The sequence below is a fragment of the Oncorhynchus keta genome, chromosome 34 (assembly GCF_023373465.1).
Source record: "Oncorhynchus keta strain PuntledgeMale-10-30-2019 chromosome 34, Oket_V2, whole genome shotgun sequence".
NCBI classification, from domain to species: Eukaryota; Metazoa; Chordata; class Actinopteri; order Salmoniformes; family Salmonidae; genus Oncorhynchus; species Oncorhynchus keta.
In genome coordinates, this window is record NC_068454.1 from 77,314,856 (window position 1) to 77,325,539 (window position 10,684).

Genomic DNA, 10,684 nt, shown 5'->3' on the forward strand with positions numbered 1-10,684 from the left:
AAGGCAGAATCAGCTGTCAAGATGGCAAAAAACCTGTTAAGCAGGGCCTTGCGCGACAGCAACGACCCATGGAAAGCGATCTTACAGTGGAGGAACACACCCACTGAAAACATGGACAGCAGCCCAGCACAACGCCTTCTGTCCAGATGTCTGAAGACTACCATCCCCGTAGCTAACAAGCTACTTGAGCCCTGCGTCATGGTTGGCGTCACGGACAAACTGCGTCACAGAAAGCAGCTCGCTAAGTACTTCTACGACCGGACTGCTCGGGACCTACCAGAGCTGGAGGTGGGTGAAACGATAAGGATGAAACCGCTGCCGGGAGACCACACAGGACTTTGGAGGCTGGGCACATGCCTGCAGAGAGTTGCACCACGTTCTTACCTGGTGGATGTTGGTGGCTCCCTCTATCGTCGCAATCGGGTGGATCTGCGTGTAGCAGAGCAGACAAACCAGAACACGCCATACACTCACCTAGATGAGCTGGATCACAGTCCAGGCCTAAGGGTAAGGGGTGCAGAATTGAGACATGGGCCAACTGAAGGTGAGGCTTCTACCCCTCAAAGCTCTCCAGCTCGTGCCCCTAATCCTACCCCTGTCAGAGCCAATACTTACTCACGGGTGGGTCGGCTGTGCAAGCCACCGGACAGGCTTACTCTGTAAGCAAGGGACTGTTAACTTGCCCTCGGTTAATTAAAATCTATATTTGTTCTTAAATAATTAAATTGAAATTAAAAAAGGAAGATGACAACTGAAGTAAAAAAGAGAATGTAATGCTTTTTCTATTGTTATGACCTGACTGTTAAGAATTTAATGATATGCCTTTATGTTTGCACTTTCTATTGAAAACGATGATGTTACGGAGTCTAGTTGATAGGTTATCGACTAGCCGGACTGTTCCCCGGACTCCAGTTGATGCAATTCGTACAATGCACAAACAAGGCTATTGAACCTGACATTGGTGTCTGTCGTTATTCCTTTATCTAACATATCATACTGAAACAGGCACCTTGTTTTGAAGGCATAGTTAGCAGAAATCACAATGTAAAAACCATGTCAAAAGGACAAATTAGAGGCTATTGTTCTCAAATTTGAACACAAAATCCAATTTTCAAAAGTGCAAACGACAGTGTCTTTAATAGTAAGAAAGTTTAATAATCTCACTCAATAGTAAGTACAGCTTCCACAAGAGAAGAAAAACATATAGTAATAAAGAACAATTTTACAATAAACATTGTGACAGCGCTTTTTACAACATAATTGTTTGTACTTTGGTAGTGCAAATGTATTGTTATAGCAGGATGTCAAAGTGTCACCTTTTTAGAATGTCCATTAACATTTTCCGCCCTATAGTTGTGGAAATGACCAAAATCGAAGGAATACTTGATGGGAAATGATTTATGAGATCACTGATAATTTTCAGACCCTGTAAGGGAATGGAAATAAAATATATTCAAGAGAAATTAATAAATAAATATAACCAATGTTCTCATTGGAAAGTACCGTTCTGGTACTTATCATTCAACAGTCATTTTCAATCCCTTTCAGTGTCAGAGTTGTCCAAATTGAACACAGTGAAGCTACACCACCTTTGCTCTCCTCCTCCTCCTCCTCCTTTCCTTTATTCAAGAGGATCAGCCTCAGGAAGTGACCTCAGAATCTGGTTCAGAGTCAGAGTTGTCCAAGTTGGACACAGTGGAACTATACCACTCTTCTGTGCCCTCATCTTCATCCCCTCCTTCTCTTCCTCCTCCCCCTGCTCCTCTCTCGGACAGCATCGCCATAGCTGCCTGGTGGTAAGGGTGTTTGCGTCTAGTGTGTCGACGCATGGTGTTGCGCTCGGCGAAGCGTGTGTGGCACAGCGGGCACTGGTAGGGCTTCTCTCCTGTGTGTACCCTCTGATGGCGCTGCAGCTCACCTGCCTCCCTGAAACGCTTGGAGCAGATGGGGCACACAAAGTTCCTCTCGCCCGTGTGTATGTGCTTGTGTCTCTGTTCAGGGTCAAAGGACAAGGGTCACGTTTGTTAGATAATACTATACATTCATGTTCATATATTATGATATGTTTATACCTACTTATTACATAGAAGTCATTACAAGATGAAATCTGAAATCGGACCTAGTTCCACTTCAAACACAATCAAAACAGATAACCTGCCGAAATGACTACCAACCCGTAGCACTCACATCTGTAGCTATGAAGTGCTTTGAAAGGCTGGTCATGGTTCACATCAACACCATTATCCCAGAAACCATAGACCCACTCCATTTTGCATACCACCCTAACAGATCCACACATGATGCAATCTCTATTGCACTCCACACTGCCCTTTCCCACCTGGACAAAAGGAACACCTATTTGAGAATGCTATTCATTGACTACAACTCAGCGTTCAACACCATAGTGCCCTCAAAGCTCATCACTATGCTAAGGACACTGTGACTAAACACCTCCCTCTGCAACTGGATCCTGGACTTCCTGACGGGCCGCCCCCAGGTGGTAAGAGTAGGTAACAACACAGCCGCCACAATGATCCTCAACACAGGTGCCCCTCAGGGGTGTGTGCTCAGTCCCCTCCTGTACTCCCTGTTCACTCATGACTGCAAGGCCAGGCACGACTCCAACACCATCATTAAGTTTGAGGATGACACAACAGTGGTAGGCCTGATCACCAACAACGGCGAGACAGCCTATAGGGAGGAGGTCAGAGACCTGGCCGTGTGGTGCCAGGACAACAACCTCTCCCTCAACGTGATCAAGTCAAAGGAGATGATTGTGGACTACAGGAAAAGGAGGACCGAGCACGCCCCCATTCTCATCGACAGGCTGTAGTGGAGCAGGTTGAGAGCATCAAGTTCCTTGGTGTCCACATCACAAACAAACTAGCATGGTACAGGGGGCCTCCCGGGTGGCGCAGTGGTTAAGGGTGCTGTACATAGCAGTCATGTACTGCAGCGCCAGCTGAGCTACCAGAGACTCTGGGTTCGCTCCCAGGCTCTGTCGGCCGCGACCGGGAGGTCTCTGGGGCGACGCACAATTGGCCTAGCGTCGTCCGGGTTAGGGAGGGTTTGGCCGGTAGGGAAATCCTTGTCTCGTTGCGCACTAGCGACTCCTGTGGGGGGCCGGGCGCAGTGCGCGCTAACCAAGGTTGCCAGGTGCACAGTGTTTCCTCTGACACATTGGTGCGGCTGGCTTCCGGGTTGGATGCGCGCTGTGTTAAGAAGCAGTGCGGCTTGGTTGGGTTGTGTATCGGAGGATGCATGACTTTCAACCTTCGTCTCTCCCGCATCCGTAGCACGCGCTCCAGCAGGTGTATCTCACTGATCATCCCTAAAGCCAACACCTCATTTGGCCGCCTTTCGTTCCAGTACTCTGCTGCCTGTGACTGGAACGAATTGCAAAAATCGCTGAAGTTGGAGACTTCACCAACTTCAAACATCAGCTATCCGAGCAGCTAACCGATCGCTGCTGCTGTACATAGTCTATTGGTAAATAGCCCACCCATTTTCACCTACCTCATTCCCATACTGTTTTTATACTGTTTTTATTTATTTACTTTTCTGCTCTTTTGCACACCAATATCTCTACCTGTACATGACCATCTGATCATTTATCAGTGCTAATCTGCAAAATTGTAATTATTCGCCTACCTCCTGCCTTTTGCACACATTGTATATAGACTCCCCTTTTTTTCTACTGTGTTATTGACTTGTTAATTGTTTACTCCATGTGTAACTCTGTGTTGTCTGTTCACACTGCTATGCTTTATCTTGGCCAGGTCGCAGTTGCAAATGAGAACTTGTTCTCAACTAGCCTACCTGGTTAAATAAAGGTGAAATAAAAAAAATAAAAAAATAAAGTATGGGAGTTGTAGCAATGAGACAAGATAGTAGCTACTCAAACAATTGGATACCATGAAATTGGGGAGAAAAAGGGGTACAACTCAAAAACAAACAAACCAAAAAAACCTATCATGGTACAAACACCAAGACAGTCATGAAGAGGGCTTATTGTTGGAAACTGAAAAGATTTGGCACCATCACTGCCTATGGTATGGAAACTGCTCCGACCGCAAGGCACTACAGAGGGTAGTGCGTTCGGCTCAGTACATCACTGGGGCCAAACTTCCTGCCATCCAGGACCTCTATACGGGGCAGTGTCAGAGGAAGGCCCTAAAAATTGTCAAAGACTCCAGCCACCCTAGTCATAGACTACCACATGGCAAGCAGTACTGGAGCACCAAGTCTAGGTCCAAGAGGCTTCTAAACAGTTTTTACCCCCAAGCCATAAGACTCCTGAACATCTAATCAATTGGCTTCCCAGACTATTTGCATTGCTGCTACTCTCTGTTATTATCTATGCATTGTCACTTTACTTTCTTCCTACATTTTACCTCAGTTACCTCTGTACCGGTACCCCCTTATTTTACTGCTGCTCTTTAATTTAATTATTTGTTACTTTTATTTCTTATTTTATTTCTTGTTTATTTTTTGTATTATATTTTTAAACTGGATTGTTGGTTAGGGGCTTGTAAGTAAGCATTTCACTGTAAGGTCTGTTATACCTGTTGTATTCGGTGCATGTGACAAATAAAATTTGATTTGATTTGAAAACAATATGTCATCATGGGCCCACCAAATCACCACACCACAATTCAAACATTTATGAACAACTGAGCTCACCTGCAAATGGCTGGAGCGTTTGAAGGCCTTGCCACACTGCAGGCAGACATGGGGTTTGCTCTGAGAGTGGGTGATGGAGTGACGCTCCAGGTCAGACAGGTAGTAGAAGATCCTGGGGCAGAGAGGGCAGTAGAGGACCCTTCGTGGCCCAGAAGAGGGAGAGGAGGCTGGGGACAGGGGGTCCAGAGGGTCCAGGGGGTTCAGGTTCCTGGGTCCGCTGGAGGGGAAGATGGGGGCAAGGGGAGGGGAGGGAGGAGCGGTGGCAGAGGAGAAGTAGAGATGGTCGTCCCATGGGAGGGAGGTGTGCTTTGACTCTGGGGCTTTTGATTGGTCAGATGCCTCCAAACTGAAGTCAAAGGACAGAGAAGGGGATTGCGGTTGTGTAAGGGGAGGGACTTTAGTAGGAGATGACCCATTTTGGACAGACTCCATTTGGGTTTCTTCAGTAGATAGTGACTGATGATCGGTGTTGGGGTCATAACAGTTTGGTTCAGTGTGTTTGTGAGGAGGTGAGCTGAGTAGAACTGCTTTAGAACTGCCACCAGCACTGGGCTGCTTGGAGGGAGGGGAGGAGACCACAGAGGGGGAGGTCAGGGGGGCGGGAGGGTTAACGATGGGACTCTCTCTTGATTGGATGGTAGGGGAGTTGTTGGGTGTCGTTCTAATAACTGGGTGGGAGGGATTGGCCGGGAGGGATGACACTGATGTGGCGAGCTGACCAGAAGAGAGAGAGAGAGAAAGAGGGGATGAAGAGGAGGCAGTGATTTGGGAGAGCTGACCGGTGGAGGGGTCAATGAGAGCAATGGGGGTGGAGGTAGAGAAAGACTGCCCGGAGGAAGATGTGGTGGAGGAGGAGAGGAGAAGGAACATAGAGGTAGAGGCATTGGGAGTGTTCTGGGTGAGGGAGAGGGGGAGAGAGAAGGTCAGTCTTGGGTTGGTATCAGTCTTGGTTAAGGGAATGGAGGAGAGCTGGGGGGAGGAGGGGAAGAGGAGGATGGGGGTATTGGAGGAGGGGTTAGTAAGGATCTGGATGGGCTGAGGGGGTTGGAGTTGTACAGCAGAACCAGAGAGTTGGGAAACAGCAGCACTAGCCTCACTAACAGATTTCACATCCGAATCTAGAACCTTAGGGGGTTCCGCATTCTGTGAGAGTTCTGGGTTCTTTGAGTGTTCTGTATTTTTTAGAAGTTCTGACTTCTGTGAGGGTTTCATAGACGTAACAGGAGTGGGACATGTGTTTTCCTTGTGTGTGTGTGGAGTTTTTACTAAACCTCGGCTGAGGTAAGTGACCCCTGCTGTGGTTATATGAGACGACCTGTCATCCTCTACCTCCAATGAGCTGGACTGCACCTTTGGCTGGCTTGAGGGGGGGTTGTCTGGCCTGGAAGGTTCCATTTGGGGCACTTTGTGCCCCTCAGGGGTGAGTGTGTATGGAATACCCTGGTCATCTATCAGGAGAAGACCTTCACTTTCAGAGCCTATGGAAGAGAGGGAGGTGAAAACAGAGGTAGAGAAGAACAAGGGAGACAAGAGAGGTCCCCCCAAAATGTCAGCTCCATCCATTCTCAATATAGAATCCTCTTCGTCATCACCATCATCTTCCTCTACTATGTCCCTATCTCCATCCCCCTCTACCTCATCTACCTCCATAAGCAGTGAGCTCTCATGCCAAAGGCTCCTCTCCTTAATCTCTCTCTTTTTAGGGAAGCTCAGATCCAATACTTCTCCCTCCTCTTCCTCTCTTCTCCCCCAAACTCCTTTCCCTGCCTCTGCTCTCTCTCCTCTATCCTCTCCTGGTCTCTCTTTTCTACCATGGCATCGACTAGGGGGTAGGAAAAGAGGGATCACTCTCTCATCCTCTCTATCTTTCCTTTCTTTCTCTCCCCTTATCCCTTCATCCCTCTCTGCCTTGGCTGTGTCGGAGATGAGAGGCGTTTCATGGACAATGGGACTACCATTCCTGTGTTGTGTAACATCACTCTCTCCATCTCTCCTCTCATCCCTCTCTTCTGTCTCCATCCTATAGAGAGGCTCCTCCGTGTGTTTTATCTCTTCAACACACACATCCTCCATCTGACCCGTACCAGTCACAGTAGTGGAGGTCAGGGCATTTCAACTGGTCCCAGACCAAACAACTCTGGCTTCTAACCTACTCCCTTTAGAATCAGAGGGAGGCACGTAGAGCTGAGAGCTGCAGAGTCTGTGATTGGCCTGTTGCATAATCCAGGAAAGTCTGATTTGACTCTGATTGGTTGATCGCACACACCAGGAAGTCCAGTCTTGACTGTGATTGGTTGTTTGAGCCCGTAGGGCGCTCTCCCAGCCCCTCCTCGTTTGGCCTAAAAATGTTTTGATTGGAAACCTGTACTGGAGTACACCTGTATAAGGGAGAATTATAGGAGGTTATCTGGTGGGCAGGATAAGATCAAGGAGTCCACTGGCTCCTCATGGATCTCTGGCACAGTCCCCGATCTCTTCAAGGATTGGCAGACACTCCTGTTATCTGAGCCACCATTGGTCAGAATCCCTCTCTGTTGAGAATCCATTTTGGAACATGCCTGAATCTGTAAAATGGGGATTCAATATTTTATCATCTTAACAAGAGATGAATTAATACATTAAAATAATAAGAGGACTTGTCAATCAAATGACTATAGGCTTTATAGATAAGGAAGATGTTCTGAGGTGGCTAGGTGTCTTTATGCTGTTTCACAGGATATCAGAGCAGCAAAATGAGGAAGTTGATTAAATTAGTATCATGCTGTTAGAATATCTTACTTGTTCTTTCATTGTGCATAATGAAATATGCCTAGACTCAAACTATTCACATAGACTAAATAGGCTATTATGAATTTCTTAAACTCCTATTCTTGTTTTACTTCAAAAACAGGGCCTTCGGGAAGTATTCACACCCTTTGACTTTTTCCATATTTTGTTGTGTTAAAACCTGAATTGAAAATGGGTTAAATGTAGATATTTTGTCACCGGCCTACCACACAATACCCCATAATGTCCAGGTGGAATTGTGTTTTTCAACATTTTTACAAATTCATTAAAAATGAAAAGCTGAAATGTCTTGAGTCAATAAGTATTCAATCCCTTTGTTATGGCAAGCCTAAATAAGTCCAGGAGTAAAACTTTGCTTAACAGGTCACATAATAAATTGCATGGACTCACTCTCTGTGCAATAATAGTTTTTAACATGAATGGTTACCTCATCTCTGTACCCCAATTATCTCTAAGGTCCCTCAGTCGAGCAGTGCATTTCAAACACAGATTCAACCACAAATACCAGGGAAGTTTTCCAATGCCTCGCAAAGAAAGGCATCTATTGGTAAATAGGTTGAAAAAATCCATTTGAGCGTGAAGTTATTAATTACACTTTGGATGGTAATATCACTACACCCAGTCACTACAAAGATACAGGCGTCCTTCCTAACTCAGTTGCCGGAGATTTCACCATGAGGCCAATAGTGACTTTACAGTTACAGGGTTGAATGGCTGTGATAGGAGAAAACTGAGGATGGATCAACAACATTGTAGCTACTCGACAATCCTAACCTAATTGACAGAGTGAAAAGAAGGAAGCCTGTGCAGAATACAAATATTCCAAAACATGAATCCTGTTTGCAACAAGGCACTCAGGTAATACTGCAAAAAATGTGAAATTCACTTTTTGTCTTGGATACCAAGTGTTTTGTTTGGGGCAAATCCAATACAACACACATTACTGAGTACCACTCTCCATATCTTCAAGCATAGTGGTGGTTGCATAATGTTATGGGTATGCTTGTAATCGTTAAGGACTGCTGAGTTTTTCAGGATAAAAAAGCTACGGAATGGAACTAAGACAAAATACTAGAGGAAAACCTGGTTCAGTCTGCTTTCCACCAGACACTGGGAATTGAATTCACCTTTCAACAGGACAATAACCTAAAACACAAGGCCAAATCTACACTGGAGTTGCTTACCAAGAAGACAGTGAATGTTCCTGAGTGTCCGAGTTACAGTGTTGACTTAAATATGCTTGAAAATCTATGGCAAGACCTGAAAATGGTTCTCTAGCAATGATCAACAACCAATTTGACAGAGTTAAAAGAATTTTGAAAAGAATAATGGGGAAATGTTGCACAATCCAGGTGTGAGAAGCTCTTAGAGACTTACCCAGAAAGACTCACAGCTGTAATCCCTGCCAAAGGTGATTTTGACTCAGGGGGTTGAATACTTTTTAATCAAGATATTTTAGTGTTTTATTTTTCATTCATTTGTTTAAAAATATATTTTAAAACATGTTTGAATTTTTCTTCCACTTTGACATTACAGAGTATTTTGTGTAGATTGTTGGGGGGGAAACTGACAATTAAAACCATCTTAATCCCACTTTGTAACAACAAAATGTGTAAAAAGTCCAGGGATATGAATACTTTCTGAAGGCACTTTAGGTTAAATCATCCCCATCACCTAGATAACATCCCCACCACATCATCATTGTCATCACCATTACATTGTCATCATCATCAATGATCTTCATCATCATCATCAATAACATTATCATCATTCAAACCGGTTCCAATTCCTGCTATTATCTCAATAACTTGAGGCGAGATTTGTTTTAAAGGCTACAGTGTGGTCTCATGTTCTACAATCATTGATTACCTGATATGCTTAATTGCTATGATTGTCAATCTTAAAAATATAACGCAACATGCGTAAATTGCGCACATGTTTGCATTACATTTGCTTTTATTATGGACTTCACTGGTTTTATATCATTTGCTTACCGGGCTCTAAACAAAGTCGCCAATATACCACAAAGCATGAACGCGACAGTCTGCAGTGGAGGGTTCAAGAGAGCATGATGTCAGCGAAATCATACTATCCGGGGGTAAAGCCCATTTTTTCTTTCGATTTCAGAATTTCATTTGTCTGCCATAGTCTAATACAAAATAAGACATTCGTTAAATATTTGGCAACGGGTTTGGGTCGACATCATATTTGTTTTCCTCCATTTGAACCCTTATCCATCCTTGTACTGTATTTATGTTGGAATAATAAAAAGTGTCGCTGTTCATGGGAGACGCCATTGCGCGCAGTCCGAGGTCCGAATAGCCAAACCCTGTTTCATATCTGTGGATGTACTGCGCATCAATGGACACGACACTCGAACCTGGGACAATGTTTGCTAACTGCATTTAATGTAATATATTCTGATCACTTATTTTAAATGACGCCGCGGTATTTGTCTAAATTATGTTGATATTTTTGCCGTAATAACTGCCCTTGCTGTCTATGGACCCACAACCAGCCATTTTACAAGTCGAGGGTTCGAGCCCTGTAGGGAGCGCAGCCCGACAGCTGGCAGAAAAAGCGATGTAGGAAACTTTACCGGCATATTGTAATTTATTTCACGAACTTAATTGTCTGGACATACACTTGTCAATATAACAGGTGTGGGATGCGCCCGGTATACTGTCCATACATTTAAAACTGGATAATAAACTACATACTCCACCCATAAGTCACTCTCTGCATAGACACTGGCTTACCCGAGCTGTGGATACTTCCGGAAGACCAAATATGAATGAGAGGCGGACTAGTTAGGAGTGGAGATTCTGCGCGCTGCCTGCTCCGCGAGCAGAGAGAGATGGGAGCTCATGGCGTCGCAGCATTCGGCTTCGGTTAATGCTATCTGGGATCCTTGGGCCGTCATAACTTTAACTCCTACCCATACCTTAATTAACCCTTAACCAAATGTAAACTTTAATGGGGGTAGCAAAGACTATTCTGGGTCCGACTAGACTCAATCCATGTTGAGTAAACAGTGGGCAGCTACTGTATATGGTATGAGATCAGATCATATCACCATTTAATCCAAGGGCATGTAACCTTAGAAAATGCAAAAGATGGATCTCTGTGTGTGTGTGTGTGTGTGTGTGTGTGTGTGTGTGTGTGTGTGTGTGTGTGTGTGTGTGTGTGTGTGTGTGTGTGTGTGTGTGTGTGT

General features: G+C 44.9%; 1 protein-coding gene across 3 annotated transcripts; it reads right to left on the reverse strand.

Annotated features, from left to right (window-relative positions):
• Window positions 1–1,130: 1,130 nt before the first annotated feature.
• On the reverse strand, window positions 1,131–10,342 carry LOC118380066 (early growth response protein 1-like). 3 transcript variants are annotated; one of them, XM_052495028.1, is made up of 4 exons: window positions 9,465–9,955; window positions 6,639–7,247; window positions 4,684–6,161; window positions 1,131–1,991 (listed from the first exon to the last, which is right to left on the reverse strand). In XM_052495028.1, exons 2-4 carry the CDS (start codon window positions 6,754–6,756, stop codon window positions 1,641–1,643), a joined length of 1,947 nt encoding a protein of 648 aa, XP_052350988.1. In that variant the 5' UTR covers window positions 6,757–7,247; window positions 9,465–9,955; the 3' UTR covers window positions 1,131–1,640. The 3 variants fall into 3 exon arrangements, with proteins under 3 accessions (XP_052350988.1, XP_052350987.1, XP_052350986.1); XM_052495027.1 differs by lacking the exon at window positions 9,465–9,955 and adding an exon at window positions 10,230–10,342 and having other exon boundaries at window positions 4,684–7,247; XM_052495026.1 differs by having other exon boundaries at window positions 4,684–7,247.
• Between the last annotated feature and the right edge of the window lie 342 nt (window positions 10,343–10,684).